Raw genomic sequence first — 16,384 nt, 5'->3', positions numbered from 1 at the left:
TAACAAATGATCGTGAAACAAATACAGAAATCTGAGGCCCAGACCTAAAAAGGTTATATAGCAATTATATAGGGAATATAGCAAATACATAAAAACTCACTAGTAGTAAATGTATGCAATCCTTACATTTCCAATTAAACAACATACAGCTAAAAATGAAACGCATGATTGCTTACGTCAAAGAAGCCATTTGTTTTTATAAAGCTCATTACCTCATTTGGCATGTAATTTTCTTTAACGCTCGTACCGTAAAGGTTTTTCTTGCTCAACCGTAGCTACACATTGAAAATGTTTTATTAATTGTTTACGGTTTTTATAATACAAATAAAGATTTCTTATTTAAATAAATGTAATATCTAAGAAGGATAACAGCGTTTGTAACAATCTAATGAAATATTGTATAATGTATAATTCTATCATTCATATAATTTGTTATTTCATATAGTGTCTATGGCGTTACTGATTATATATTGAGTAGAATTTAGCATAGATAATAACGTGTGATAAAGGTTATTTAATTATTGTATCTCAATAAGATTTAAGTGTTATTTAATGTAATAACTAAGAAAAAGTCAATCGTTCTAGCTGTAGCCAGTTATGTTAATGCGGACAAGATAAGTACAGGGTACATTCCTCTCTGATTTGTGAATAATTTTAATTACTACTAGATATAGAGTTATGATACAAAATTTAATCATTTACATGAGTTTTTACATGATTAATGTAGTAAAAATACATACACAACAACCCTTTTTACAAGATATTGGCTACCCCCACAATAATCTTCCCCTGGTCTAGATGTTACGCAAAGTTTTTTCAGTTCTTATCCAGTGGAAATACACACATTTATACACCACTCAGTGACTTTGCAACCCTTTATAGATCCTGGCCTCCTGCCCGTTAATCCTACACTGGTCTCGATTCTTGGAGACTGTCTTCCCGTTAGTACACTATGTAGTAAAGTATTTCTCTATTTTAAATATGAGTTACTAATAATAATACCTTACTCCCATGGTTGAAGATATATTGAGATTTCTACATTCGGTAATAAATTTTCTATTTTTATTTTATATTAGTCTAGATAGTACGACAGAGCACAAATGCTTTGTTATTTGCGTAACAAGAGGTACGTACTATGCGGAATTCCAAATAAAGTATATATCATGGAGTTTGTGTATATAAAATAGCATGTATGGCACTCCGATCGAAGTTCCGATAGCAGTAATTGTTTCACGACCAAACAATAGTGGTGTGAAGGAACTCCGCACGGTATTAAATTCCTAAATCAATCACTTTTCACATATTCCATACATAATTTTCTTTTATTATTTATAGAAATAATGTATACATTAAGGAAACAATCAATTATTGATCTTTATTTGAGGTAAATGCACAAAAACTCGCTGCATACTCGTTTTTATGTTATAGGAAAGGCTTGACCACCTAGCAGTAATAATCGTCAAGTACAATATCGTTATTATACCATGCATATTAAAGAATAACCCATAGGGGTGATATTTCTATTGTAATCTTTGAGAAGTATTTCCGAACCAATTCTACTAAGATCTTGAAGAAGAGCGTACCAATTGAAAGACCGGCAACGCACCTGCAAGCCTTCCTGTAATGTGAGTGTCCATGGGCGGCGGTATCACTTAACATCAGGTGAGCCTCCTGCCCGTTTGCCTCTAATTACAAAAAAAATAATTATGACTATATAAATAAAGTAAATAATACAATAATAGAACTTTATATAATAATTATAAAAAGGCATTTAAAGATGATACGCAATTAACACGCATTTATAAATGCTCATAAAAATAAATAAAGCGTGGTTTTTATGTAATAAACTTAATTACCCAATTATATATAATTATGTCTTGTAAGAGTGTTATCTATTTCAAAACGACGGTCCGCCCCACTGTATGATTATCACTGGCGGAAGAAGCTTATGTGTCTCGTGAGTTTTCTAGTTCTAAAATACTGAACAAATAATCATCGTTTTTTAAATTTTCAGACAGAAATAACTCGCGGAAGAGTATGTATATAATTCTACCGTGTCCAAGGTTCCATCTAATAATTATGAGAATAAAGTACAGTTTTACAAATATAACAAATCTGAATATAACAAGCTTCTGAACGATTTAAATATATATATGTTGTGGCCTGGCCGATAACTACATTGTATGTATTCAATTAAATGGACAGCTAAAACTGTCAACACGGACTAAACGTCAAAGTCATCCTAGATGTTTTAACGAAACAAAACTATTTAGTGTGACAATGTTTGAGTATTTCATGTATTAGTTGGCAGTTAAAGGAGTTACCATTATTTCATTGGCCAAATCATGAAGTGGTCAATTCTACAATCGGGCTGCGACATATACACGATACGATCTTTCATTCGGTGTAAAATTATTTTAATTGACGTTATCGGACATGGTTACATCGATATGCTTTTGAAAGAAATCATTTGCACATATTTGCATAATTTAACTCATGTTAGGTTATTAAAAATATTAATACATTTTTTATTGAGAAATGGTGTCTCGATGTATTATTTATGAATGGCAACATTTTCTAAATATTGACTGTTGTTGTAGATGTCACTTGCAATACTCGCAAACACCTAGCGAATGGATAATTCCTAGTTCCGTGTTGGATTGTTTATTGCTAGGTTTTGTAACGTTTATCTGGTTAGTAAGAATTTCTCCCAACTCACTGTTAGATGTGATTTACTTGTCTTGACTTCTTTGGACTTAAATGTTGACACAATTTGGCCACGTATTTGAAATGTCTTAGATATGTTGCATTTCCTAAAACTTTATGCAATATTTAATCAGGTTTTTTTTTACAATATTTACACACACAGTTAAACTACGTTTTAATTCACACAACATTCAAAGCACAAGTCAAAAGATCAAAAATAATTATAGTGCGTAAAATTATTAATGTCCTATTTCAAAAGTGTTATTAAATAATTTACTATAGAATCAACACACGTTACGAAATTATCAACAAGATTGACACCCTAATTATATAAAATGAGATAGACTGCGCCTGCGTCGCAGTTATCAGGGCTACCTCACGATGTATACTAAATTAAATTATCGAAGCTTACCATTTAGCTAAAGATAAAGCGATTTATTATAACTGTTGTTTGCATTTTTAATCACTTAAAAAGGTGAATTTTGTGTATTTCAAACATAACACTTACAATCTTATAATGAAATTTCTCTTGCACAAAAAGAAAACTTTCGGTTTCAGCATAGGACCGGTTGAAATGTTGCTGAAATCTGTTAGTAAAAATATTGATCCTACAAATCAACTGTTAAAGTCAAATTAATCATGCAATAGAAGATCGGTGCAAGCGAGAAACCTTTGAGTTTCTTCTTTGAAGGGTTCTCGTGTTTGGTATAAAACCAGATAATAGACAATGTATAGACTATGGCAACCCTATCTATGGCGCTTTTACACCACAATCGCTGCTAGCGATATCTGTACGATATTAAACTCCGCGCGCTTTTTGCGGCGTACCTAATTGCACGCTGTCGTTAATTGAACGGTTACCAAACGGCAGATACTGTTTGCTCAGCGATTATGCGGTCTGATCTATACTTTTTGGTATTTGCGTACGGCCAATAGCTTATATAATTAAATATGCAGTAGACATAGCGTTAACTTTCTACTGTGAGATGCTTTTATCTAATCGACAAGTTAATCATTAGGAATTAAATGAGTCAGTTCTATTATTATTTAACATTTAAGATTTATATAAAGTTGAGATTTAATTCCATAAACGAACTATAAAATAATATGTGACGATAATATTCGAAGTACTCGTTAAATATCACTTAAAATAATTTGCATAATATCGAAGGGGAGTTAAATTAATGTTAATGTAACTCTAAATTAAATTTATACGACAGATATCGTTCTATAATTTTTTAAACTGGTTAATGTCGAGAGCAGGTATCTTTTTGATCTTAAAAACTTCCTTGAAGTCGAAAGAAAATGTTAATTGGCGTATATCCGCTTTGAACAAAGGCTTTTCTTTTAAACATATTAAATTTGTCCCAATCTGATTATCTGATACCTTTCCGAAGTGGGGTGGATTATATTAAATGTGAAAATAACACATTTAATTCAAATAAATGCACATTTTGGTGTGTGCGTGTGTATGTGTGATTCATATCGAATGTGCGATAGACCTTATATCTTAATAAAAACTTCACTGATAGGCTGACATGGAATAAATGCCTTGTAAATGTTAAGAAGTCTCTCTCTCACTGCGTGATAGTGATATACGTAATTAGTGTGAGTTTAAGAGGACGTAGTTGGTGGTTTGCCCATGTAGAACTGATGAGTAAGAAGTGATTAACAAGTAGGCTCGTAAAATCGGGTTGGGTAGGCCTTGTCGTACCTCCTTGGAGCAAATCCAGGAGGTACTAGAGACGGGGACACCTTAAAAGTATCCATAACCGATGAGCATGCATGGTGAATGTCATTAAAGTGGATGAAGCGGGAGAGGTATGTCAGGTCGTAGCAAGTGGAGATTCTTAGTCTTAGCCTACTCCATCGGAAAAAAGGCGTGATAATGTCAAGGAATAAATAAATCAATTAGTTTATATAACTTGTGGGGCTAACTCTAGTCCACTAAAAACTAATGTCGTAAAAACTAAAGTAGAGTTCATTATTGTTATATGTATACAGATTGTACTTAATAACGAATAAATATCTAATGCATTTTGAAAAATTCTTGTTTTCAAGTAGGTAATAAAAGATTTTTTTCAATCAGTCTAGGAAGTTTTAGCTTAATTATTTTAAATTTACAAAATAAAAACACAAAATCAAAATGCAACACTTTCTTTTATAATATTAGAGAAGAGATTTATTTCTAGAACTTCAGTGTCTTAGAACTTCCCTATACACAACATTAGACGTAGTTTTGTTAAGTTTTACATATAAACACAAATATTTCCTCTTTATAATATTAGTATAGATAACATACGTAGACGACACTTACTATGTAGTTACTATAACTACATATTACATAGTTCATAAAAGTACTGATTAATTTGAAACTTGATTAACAATTTACTTTATGGCACTTGTTCGTAGTTCGTACTTATTAGAGACAAGTTTAAAGTTAGCAATAAGTAGAAGTCGTGCTTAGAAGTCGTAGGAACTTTTATCACCTGTCATAAATGTTTAATATAGCAATATTACTAGAATAAGCTGTTTCATAAAATAATTTGTTTCATATTTTAAAAGACAAAGATAAAAATATATATTCATATAGGTAACTTAATTGAACGTCAGTGAAAAAACTTAATGCTGCTAAATTTAATTTACATTTTTAATTTTACCTTCACGTCGTTGCACAACTGAGCGTTTTTTTAAGGCAGTTTTTGCCGCTCACCACCACTATGTGGAACCAGCTGACCACTTATCTATTTCCGAACCAATTCTACTAAAATCTTGAAGAAGAGCTTACCAATTGAAAGGCCGGCAACGCACCTGCAAACCTTCTGGTAATGTGAGTGTCCATGGGCGGCGGTATCACATAACATCAGGTGAGCCTTCTGCCCGTTTACCTCCCATTACATAAAAAAATAAGTACTGATGATAAACTCTCCCTCACCCTTTAAAATGGCCTACTCACACACATTGACTCATTCTCAATGTTGTGTTGTATTTATAAGTGTAAAATGCTCTTTAGCTTTTCCTTACTAGGGTTGTCTAGAAGATATAGCTTATTAGCCATAAGCGTGTCGGATGACCAATTATTAATGTAATTTTTTTTTGCTGTTCTTTTACTGTAAAGAATTGTTAGTAAATAAATGAGCTGATGCCTAAATATCTAAAGGATTCCTAATCCTGGCTATAGCTTAATGTTCCATGTTACCTGGCTTCATTCAAAGTAAATTTACAGTATATTAACACCAATATTATTAATCATATCATAGTTATGATAAATATTACAAAGTTTTACTTTACTATACTTGCCTGCCAAAACTGTAATCGCGAAATCAATGTATTTATAAGCATTCATGTATTACGGACGTTAGAAATACTAAAAAATAAATGAAAATAATATTACAGATGTTTAAACCGTCAAAGCAGCATTTAACATAAATATCCCCAGCAGCTGCCAAGAATAAAGGATCAAGGTGAACCAGTATCTTAAGCTGAGTGCAAATAATGATTTTTTTACGCTAGATACACGACTTGCAGTTTAATGATGTGAAAAAAGTTATTTACGAGCTTAACTTTTAAGATAATTTATTGCGAGGAACTCGCGTTTTAATGTTAACATGTGTCTTTTAAGCTTTTTGGGCTACTAGCCTTTATGAGTGTCAATAAAAATATATATTTAAAATTTCACGCATTTTAGCATTATCTATGTACTTTATTTGTCACATAACAATATATTTCCCCTTTAACCGTTGTATAGAAACCCGTAAGCCAAACGCTTGTTTAATATATTTATTGAAGATGTTAAAATTATGGTCGTAAGCGTCGCATCAATTGAGTCTAGTTCAGTAAATAAATGTGACTTTGTGTAACTATTTGTAGTTTTATAGTACGAGTGTGAGTTAAAAGCTTTGTGTATTATGTAACTATATAATGCGTTAGGATTTGGATAAATGACAATTGTTATGATTGTCTTCAATTGAATGTGATTAGTTATTTTTTTATTATATTTTATTATTTACCTAGATACTTGCCACAGCTATTATACTACTCGCCTCTATATATGGGTATGCGTAAACTACACTGCTCAATCGATTTACATGGGAGTTAAAACTGTTCTCTATGTCGGAAAGAATTCAAAAATTAAAAACAAAACTGTTCATGGTTTTATAATATGTGCGCTTCGAAGTCTACGGTATTCTTAACTTTTGCCTCCAGTATCACATCTCAAAGGAATCAATCCTTTGCCCTTCATAATAGATATCGTTCCAGAAATCCAGACAACATAATTAAAACACGAAATATGTTTCTGCAATAATCATTATAATCGTCGCGTAAGTCGACAGCAAATAAAAGTTTTCTTTGATTTGTCCGCGTGTAGTTTCTGAATGCACCTGCTCCATATTTATGGTCGTTCCTCTATAATCTATTACTCGTTTAAACTTTTTTATCCGTTCCTATTTATAACCTACCGTTATTTTGTCGAAGTGATTGTTATCTATAAAAAGATGTGTCGGACAATTACTTTTATGTCGTTTAATGTCCGGAGGCTTCATTTTTGCGAAAATATTAAATATATATTTTGAAGCCTATGATTTGGCCAAACCATCGGTCGATTTTAAAGAAAGCCTTGTTAAGTCTAGTTAGCCTATCTCGAACCTAACCCGCTGTTTTCTTTGTATTTATTATTTTTATTGTATTAAAAAAAATTGTAACACTTATGTTTTCCTAAAGTATACATTTTAGATAAAAGAGTTTGTATATCTACCGTAGATTTAATAAATAAAAAAGCCATCGGTTTACATGATAGTTTTTTGTTAACGGAGTACGGCTTATACAGCTTATAAAGGAAAGATAGTGAGAAGTTATGTTGCTTTCATGGAGAAGTAAACTTTCTATTAAACTGTTTGTCTAAATTTCTCTACCTATATCACACCGGTAAAAATATGAAATATTGTCAATTGATATAAAAATTTTACTAATGAGGCATTATTCTCGTTCAAATATTCATTTTAAGGAACTTACAACCGCAGTTATGGAGTAAAGGTTTATACTTAAAAGCTATACGTTGAACTGTACAGGTACTTGCGCGTTTATCGGATGAAACAAGAACTTGTAGCCAATTAGCAGTGTCTTTTCAACGACTTACGATTCGCCACTCTTATCTATACAAATGCTACTGTAATTTACTTTTAAACATTTATTTATATATCGTGAAACACAGATTCCGACAGCTAATACACTTTTTACATGAGGTGCTAATTATATACTCAATCTTTATAGATATCTCATCTTCATATATAAATTTATTTAGATTTCATTATTTGCAGTAAAGAAATTACAATCCCCCATTTAAGAAACATATAATTTTTTTTCTATTCAATAATTTACTTCCACGACAGAAAAAACATTTCTAATACAACAGTCCACGTTATGGCCGCCTCTCCGCCCTCGCACGAAAATAACGGTACCGCGGCACACAAACGATCTAGCTAAAGCTAGTCGTGTAAGCGTTAAATTTTATGTCTTCTGTGCTAACATTAACAAGCAAAATATGTTTTTATAAGTGGTTTCTGATTCCATAAAGTCTCTGACGTTAAAGGTGACCGTTATATATTTTTTTTTAAGAAGTTTAATTTATATATGTAGAAGTTAAATATCGTAATTACCATGTCATTAAAATGTACGTAATATTAAAATTGTTTCCAATAGAAAACTCGCTTACTAAATAACAAAATGCAATGCTATATACAAACTAAAAACAAATAAAGTTTACCGCACGATGCGAATATGTGGAGCAATAGAATTTTATCACAATTGCTAATGTTCCTATTTTGAATCCATATCAAACGGAGGTGGGCGACCGCATCCGTTCACAACCTCATTCAGCCGACTTATTTAAACATAAGAAAACATAGAGAGAGCTCTTTGAAGCTATTTATTATTATTGGTCCATATTCTAATTCGTATCTGAGGTCACAATCTCGTGTGGAGCGCTGTCAATATCATATTGGTTTGACAGCACTCGAAACTAGAATGACGTTCTATACGGTCAGTGTTATGTTAAACATAAGAAAATTATCTTTAAGATTCGCTGTGATAAGTGCAAATTTCGTGCACTTCACTTCGTCAAACGATTAACGAAGGAGCGGTTCGTTTAAACCACTGAAAGTTTAAAGGCGTATTTGCGTATTTTACATAATAAAGTTACAAATCCAATAGTTGATAATTATGGCTCTAACATAAAACCAGTGGAATTTCTGTCAGCGATATAAAATACTTTTCTGTGTTCACACTCCAGTCATCCTCGATATATAACATTTTCACTTTCGTTCAGTATTAAGGTGAGGCTTACGATTATGATACATCGGGAGGAAACCGGCATACCAAACAAATCCTCCCAAACCCCTGCAAAACCAAATCTCCGGCCCATTAAGGTTTATTATTATAAAGTTCCATTACATAGACTTTAATAATTCACGTATATACTGGCACATTAATAAACATAAAATAAAACATTTGTATCGACACAGTTTATCAAGATATTGCAATATTTATTATCTGTGCTTCAGCGCCGACGTTTGCCAGCTCAATTAACATGTATTAATGCTAACGGATACTAGAAAGGCTGGATTGCTCTATTGAAAAGATAAGTTAAACCGAACCCTTAACTCCGGAAAACCTTCAGTCTTATTGAATGTTAAATAGTTTTCTCAATTGCCATTTGCCGCGTTTGAAAGCTTTTGTAAAATGTCAGCTGTCAAGTATTAGCGTGGATATGTATTATTAATGTCAATCCTATTACCTATTACAACTAGGCGTTCTAATAACGAATCATGTAGCAGTACCTCATTTACTTGATAAATCATAATATTTAGGATTGAAAGGAATGTAATAGTTAGTAATCAATTTTATATAAGTACTGTCAAGAAATAAATTGATAATTACGTACTTTAATAGATTTATCTTGGACAACATAAAACTTATAACTCGTCGTGATTGTGTGAAACTATAATAGATAATTACCGAGATCATAACACTTAACGACACATAAAATAAATCACAATGCGGTAATGACGTTTAAATCGTACAGACAATAATTCTATTAAAAGACAAATTTAAATGGCAACTATTAAATCTAGGAAGCCGGTCATAAAATGTAAAACGAACACAGCTAAGCATTTTTCCTCACTTAATATCCTAGCTTTATAGCTCTCGTAGGTATCGTGTAATCGTTCCTGCGTTATTTATGTTATACTACAATATTCTATTTATAACACACATTATCACTTAACTATAATAATTAAATCGATAGAAATTTACAAAAACAATGTATTGACAATAAAACTTCTAATTCAGAAAAAATGGGTCACATGAGGGTTTTTGTTTTGACACCTAATATTTTATTTATTCACCTTGATTAAGAGTATGGATAACTCAGAAAGATAAGTCTTTTATTGGCTACAAAATAACTTATCCGTTATCTCATCCTTATAATTCCAAGAATTTATAAGTTTTATAAAGTGTAATAATATACGTTTCACCCAATATAAACCTTACTGATGTTTACTTTGTCTGCAGGATACTACCAACCGGCAGGTCCGTTGATCAAAGAGAGCGGCGCTGATGCAGAGCGGGCGCTAACTCGGTACCACCCCACTCCTCACTACCACGCGCCACATCCTCCTGTAAGTATTTACAAATATGTATGTTAATGTTTCAAGCTTATCGTAATTTCTTTAATTCTTTCCAACAGATAACATATATATACAACTAAAAACATAAATAATATATACAAAAAGGTTGACTTTATTAAAGTAAAGGAAAAAATAAATAAAATGATTCATGGCAATTTAACTAAGTAATACCTAATTCGGTTGTGTTGTGTGATGGTGTGCTCATGATGCAGGTGATTTAGCGCTATATATATTCTTAATACACCTTTTAAGCATATTCCGCGAACTTGAACAAGTCAAGGCTTAAATAGATGTCGTTATATGTGCAGGCTGCGCGAAATGGCTCTGCGATGATAAAATTATGTTATTCATTTTTCTTAAAGAATTCACTTGCACGAGAAAAATAATACCTAGATACTTCCTCTTCAAAGAAACCATGATCATGATTTTAAAATCTTAGTAGGTATAGTAGATAACTTTACTTTAGTAGTACTTTACTTTATAACTACAGTAGAAAACAAAAGACCAACGTTTTGGGATGAGACGGAAAAGGTTATTTTAAATAAGTAAGTAATTCAATAACAATTGAAATTACTCAAATAAACTTGAATGAAATTATACCGCCGATAAACTTCATTTTACATTCGCGGACTGAATTCATTTGAAAATATTACATTTTTAAATGTCTGCACAATTTCCGTCTCGACCGTTTCCGGTTATTTGTAAGTGAAAATTTGAATTTAAAACTCAGATGCTATCTTGGTCAACTTAGAAGCTATTATTCCTATTATTTTCTAACAGATCAGTTATTTTTAATATTGTCCTGGGTCAATTGGCTCACATGGTTTCAAAGCTTTTGAAGGTATTAATGTTGTTCGTCAAGGAATCAAATATTTTAATAGTTTCAGTACTGGTGAAACATATTATATATATAAGATAATAACCTGTAATAGATGTCAAAGAAAATAATCTACCGAAATTGCAAAGCAATGTTGCAGAGTCGTACTATGGAATGGAAAATAAAGCACTCCAAACAAACAATTTTTCTTTTTCAGGTTCTACAACAGTATGGTCCGTATTATCCGACCGATCTCTGCTATGGGCGGTATTACCGGCCGCCTGGACCGTACCACATGCCACCCCCACAGCCTGACTCGCCGGTAAGATGTTTTTAATTACTTTTTTTCTACTTAATCATCTGATTGTAAGCGATACGCCGCCCAAGGACACACACATTGACAGAAGGTTTGCAAGTGCGTTGCCGGCCTTTTAAGAATTTGTTCGCTCTTTTCTTGAAGGGCCCCAAGTCGAATTGGTTCGGAAATACTTCTGTGGGCAGCTGGTTCCACATAGTGGTGGTGCGCGATCTTCGTGACGTAAACTTCCTGAAATATAGCCTCTGTTTCATGTAATTTTTCTCGAAGATTCTGACATCGATTCCGGCGTATACATACACATAAAAGCTTGTTAAAAGAGTACTAAGCGTAACAGTCACAGAAATATGTTTGATCTTAATATGTTTACGATGAATATTTAAGTTACATGTCCGATCGAAGGTATTTGCTGGCAATACACAACCGAATTATAGTATAAGGTTTGTCATTGCGTAAACCATGTAATTTTATTAAGAGCTATTAGAAGTCGGTTTTAAAAAAATCATAATATCGCAGTATTTTTATCAGAATTTTATTATAGTTAAGAGTTCTTACATTTTATTGATCTGCTATTCTAATAATTCCAGATGGTTGGTGTTAGTGAGCCCTATCCACCGCAGTATTACAGCTCACCGCCATGTTACCAACATTCACCTCAGAGGATACCATATGTTGGTTAGTACTATTTTATCTATAACATGACTTTATACCTGAAATCCTGTTACGAATTATTATTAGCCTTTGGTTAACATAGCTTTTACACTTTGAAATAAAATAAAATTTAAACACGTAATATCACATTATTTTCAGAGTATCGAGGATGCCCGTGCCCACTAAACGCGTGTCCAAAAAACGTCCTTATTGGGCCCGCTACTGGTAAGGCCCCGACCGGTGGCGGCCCAGACGTACCCTCAACACTCGCGCCGCCCGGGGCCGCCTTCCGACCGAAGGTGCGGGCTGGTGCGCTTGACCCTGCAGACAAACATAGCAGCGGAAAGGTCAGTCGACTCGTTATCTCTAGAGAGAACCCACACTATGCCAACGCTCAGACGAATCTCTCGTCCTAGCTTGACGAACATTTTTACCTAACCGTAACAATATTATTGTTTTGAAAAATGATATTTTGTGGGTAGTATTAATAAAGCTATTTTATTCTTAAATTGATTAAACCACTGCGTCGAGACAATAAAACTATTTATTCTTTATAACGAGATCACTATTCCCACGTTACCTTTAAACAAACTGATTGTAATTTAAATTTTAAATGATCAAAGAGATAATTAAGTAATTTATGGCTGGGACACGCTCGCCGCTAATGTGTTATAATTACGTACAGTTAATTGACATCTGCTCTTCTAATGTAAATGAGTATTTACATTGTATGTCACACAACCAACCAATGTTGGCTATGTATTTTTATATTGCCGTGACAATATTTTACAGATAATTAAAAATCTATCTTTATATTTTCAGGACCCGCCTCTAGAGCCGGAGCCCCCGGGCCCTCCGACAGCAGCAGACGCGCCCCACCCGTGTCCGCTACCGGCCATGGGTGGGGCTTCGCCCAAAAGAGAGCTCTATGACGTACGAGACAGCCTACGGATTAATGGAGATTTACCAGGCCCGGAAGCACTTGGCCCACCGTCACCTGCACGAGGATCTGCCGGCATATGCGCTCCACAACCGCCCCCTATTGCACCTAGAAGAGCTCGACTAGGAAAAGAAATGGCCAGGCGATCTCTAGCAGGAGACGACACCACTACACTACTTATGCCACAGCCTTCATCTCAACAAGAAATGGATGACGACGTTCTCGCCATATCGCCGCCTATATCGGCACCTATAGACCTCTCGTCATCTGACGAAAGATCCACTCCTCTCGTTGACGTTAAAAAAGAAAACGAAGGCCCCACCTATGCACCCTGCAGAAAACCGGATGCACAGGCTCTGAGAGAACACAACTCTACTATGGCACTATCGGAAACTGCGGGCACGGATTCGGCTAAACCGTCTAAAAGAAGGCATTCGAAATCCAAACTTGAAATCGAGATGAAAGACGTGCAATTAGAAGATGTTTGTAAAACAAATGGAATAGGAGAGCACGTCAAGTTGCAAAAGCGACGCAAAGTCTCGGGCGATCAAAGTGAACCTATTCGAATAGAGACGGTAACAAAAGAACCAAAAAAGAGATTAAGTCAACATAAAAAGACACCTAAAACTCCAACAGAGAAGAAAGGCAATAAAAGAAAATCCGATTCCGTTTGCAGTGAACCAAAAGCTAAGAAAATGCTTATGGACCCTGCTTCGACTAATGACCAAAGACTCCAAAATGTTGCTGCACCTAAAAATAAGTCCATAGAAGATAATTTGTGTCCTACACAGAAAACAAAAAGTGCTGAGGTTTTAGATAATCTGATTAAGAAAAATAGTGTTGAGGGATACAACTCTGAAAATGACATTAATCCTGCTGCGTTATTTTTGCCTACTAATCAAAATATAACTCAAAGTACAAAGAAAACTTTAAATATAAACAACAATGTTGTCGATAACACAACTATTAGTGGGGTGACTCCGGAAACTATTGCAGCGGTGAGCCAACTAATTGAGAAAAAGTTAGCCAATAAAAACTCTTACAAACTAGAAAATATAGATTCAAAAATAACGCATAATTTGCAATCAGTATTAAACAATAATGCCTCGACTGACGTTCTTCTAAACTTCAAAGAAGATAAGAAGAACCGAGTGCTTGCAAACGTTGAAAAATGTGGAGATAAAAGTGTTAGTGTAAAAGACATTTGCGGACTTTCGAAAGTAAAAAGTGAGAGTATAACAGCCAATAAAATTAAATGTGAAAATTATACCAAAACACTGAAAGCGTTAAAATCGCAAAAGTGTAAATTCGTTAACCAAAACCCAGAAACTGAACTGGACAAGTTTATATGTGATAGCAGTTGTGAATCTCAAAGTGTAAAGAAGGAAGGTCTGGAACTAATAACCGACATTTCCTTGATCGACGGCGGAGAAGATAAATCGGATGAAATTTCGACCTCCATCGATAGTGATCTCAAACGGAAAGCTGTGGAGAATGTAGTGAAACTATTAGTGTCGAAGCGTCAAGCCCAAATAGAGGAAACTGAGAAAGAGGACATAGACATAGATGAGGAAAAGATAAAACGGTGTAAATTCGGAAACGGTGAGAAGAAGAGTGTGGAAAAAGTTGCCAAGTTATTAGTGTCTAAAAAGACTGTTATTAAAACCGACGAGGCTGCTCTAGTGATTGAAGATGCCTGCTCTTCACCCGTGCCGGGGCTGAAGAGACGCGCTAGGCGAAGGCGCAGTGTGGGCCGGAGGGTTAGAAGGGTTGCCCCCCCTCTCGCCCCTCCAGACCTCAAGCCCCGGCCGCCCCCAAGGTGGAGCAATGGATGGAATTGGGACGGAGAATACTTTTTCTCGAAAGTCTACCTCAATGTAAGTTCTTTTTTTATTTTTATTATTCATAGTATTCTTTGGTTAACATAGCTTTTACACAATGAAAGAAAACAATTTTTAACCGGATTAAAGCTATTTGTATTAATATAAACTTATAATTATAATTTTATAATATTACAAATAGCTTTAATCCGGTTAAAAAAAATGTTTTCTTTCAATTTTTATTGTTGTCATACTAAATAATTGAGTATAACCTACTGTTTTCTATACGTTTCCAAAAATAATAAGGTTACCTCTATGAAACCCTAAATATATTGTATTTAGTTAATATATTTATATATTTTTTAATTTTAATTTAGACATTCAAATAAAGCCGTCCTTATAATATGTAGACACAATTGAATTAAACGTTTGAATGTTTATAATATAAATTCCGATTAAGGCCATAGATTACATTTAATTTTCTCAGAATGACTCGCGCCTAGACCGCACAGCGCGTTGCTGGTCACGTATGACCCACGCCAGTGGAGACCGCGTGGCGCGGGGTGACTGTGTCTTGCTGCGAGCTTCGCAGGCTCGCGCCCAACCCTTTGTCGCCAGAGTCGCTAGTCTGTGGGAAAACCCTGACGATGGTAAGATTCCATCAGTGACACATTCCGTTATATTCACACCAAAAAAGGTTTTAACAATTCTGCCGATAAATGGCTTCGCCTTGTAAGGACTTTTTTTGATTAATGATGATTCGACAAGGCTGTAGACGTAAGGTAACTACATAAACTGTGTATTAAGCAAAGTAAGTCCCGACAAACTTTGGATATTGTGTAGCGCATAATATATAAGCTTTTTATTTACTCTAAATCTTGCAATATATATGTCCCAGTAAAGTAGTTAAATCATAGAGTTAATTCAATTTCTAGACAGTTAATTAAATGTCGATATTCAATCAAGTCGCTAGCATTTTGATTTAAATAAAGCAGCGTCAAAAACGTTTAACTACCTGTCTGACCCAAAGCCAGCGTGTTGATTAACAATGTAAAACAAGCCTCCGCCATGATTATTTCATTTGTTATTGTTATTTCGGTCATGAAGAATTGAGAGCTTGGAAATTCCGTCTTTTTGTTTTATTGTAAATGGTTAGGTTAGTCTTGTTGCCTAGGAACGTTTAGGAAACTCGTTAAACGTTTCGTTCACTCACTTGTCTGACTTGAAAAAAGACTTGATTGAATATCGATTTTTAATTAACTGTCTAGGGATTCAATTAACTCTCTGATTTAACTACTTTACTGAAACTTATATATCACTATTTTTGAGATACTAGTAATCGAAGATGACTTAAATTAGAAAAATAATTTATTTAAAGTAAATACCATTTTGGGTAAGTGCTACCGCGATTTCCTTCTAATGTTGTCTTTTTTGATTTGGTGCTTTCTG

At 34.0% G+C, this 16,384-nt stretch overlaps 1 protein-coding gene across 1 annotated transcript in view; it reads left to right on the top strand.

The window, feature by feature from the left end:
• The window catches only part of LOC123711655, a 138,303-nt gene that overhangs the window by 118,950 nt on the left and 2,969 nt on the right, over positions 1 to 16,384 (top strand). The window contains exons 5-10 of the mRNA XM_045664358.1: positions 10,276 to 10,382; positions 11,426 to 11,530; positions 12,112 to 12,199; positions 12,335 to 12,522; positions 12,998 to 14,992; positions 15,423 to 15,585. Of these exons, the coding sequence (XP_045520314.1) occupies positions 10,276 to 10,382; positions 11,426 to 11,530; positions 12,112 to 12,199; positions 12,335 to 12,522; positions 12,998 to 14,992; positions 15,423 to 15,585 (2,646 nt within the window). The remainder of the gene's footprint in view (positions 1 to 10,275; positions 10,383 to 11,425; positions 11,531 to 12,111; positions 12,200 to 12,334; positions 12,523 to 12,997; positions 14,993 to 15,422; positions 15,586 to 16,384) is intronic.

The sequence above is a fragment of the Pieris brassicae genome, chromosome 1, assembly GCF_905147105.1.
Source record: "Pieris brassicae chromosome 1, ilPieBrab1.1, whole genome shotgun sequence".
NCBI classification, from domain to species: Eukaryota; Metazoa; Arthropoda; class Insecta; order Lepidoptera; family Pieridae; genus Pieris; species Pieris brassicae.
This window is presented reverse-complemented; position numbering and strand designations above follow the sequence as displayed.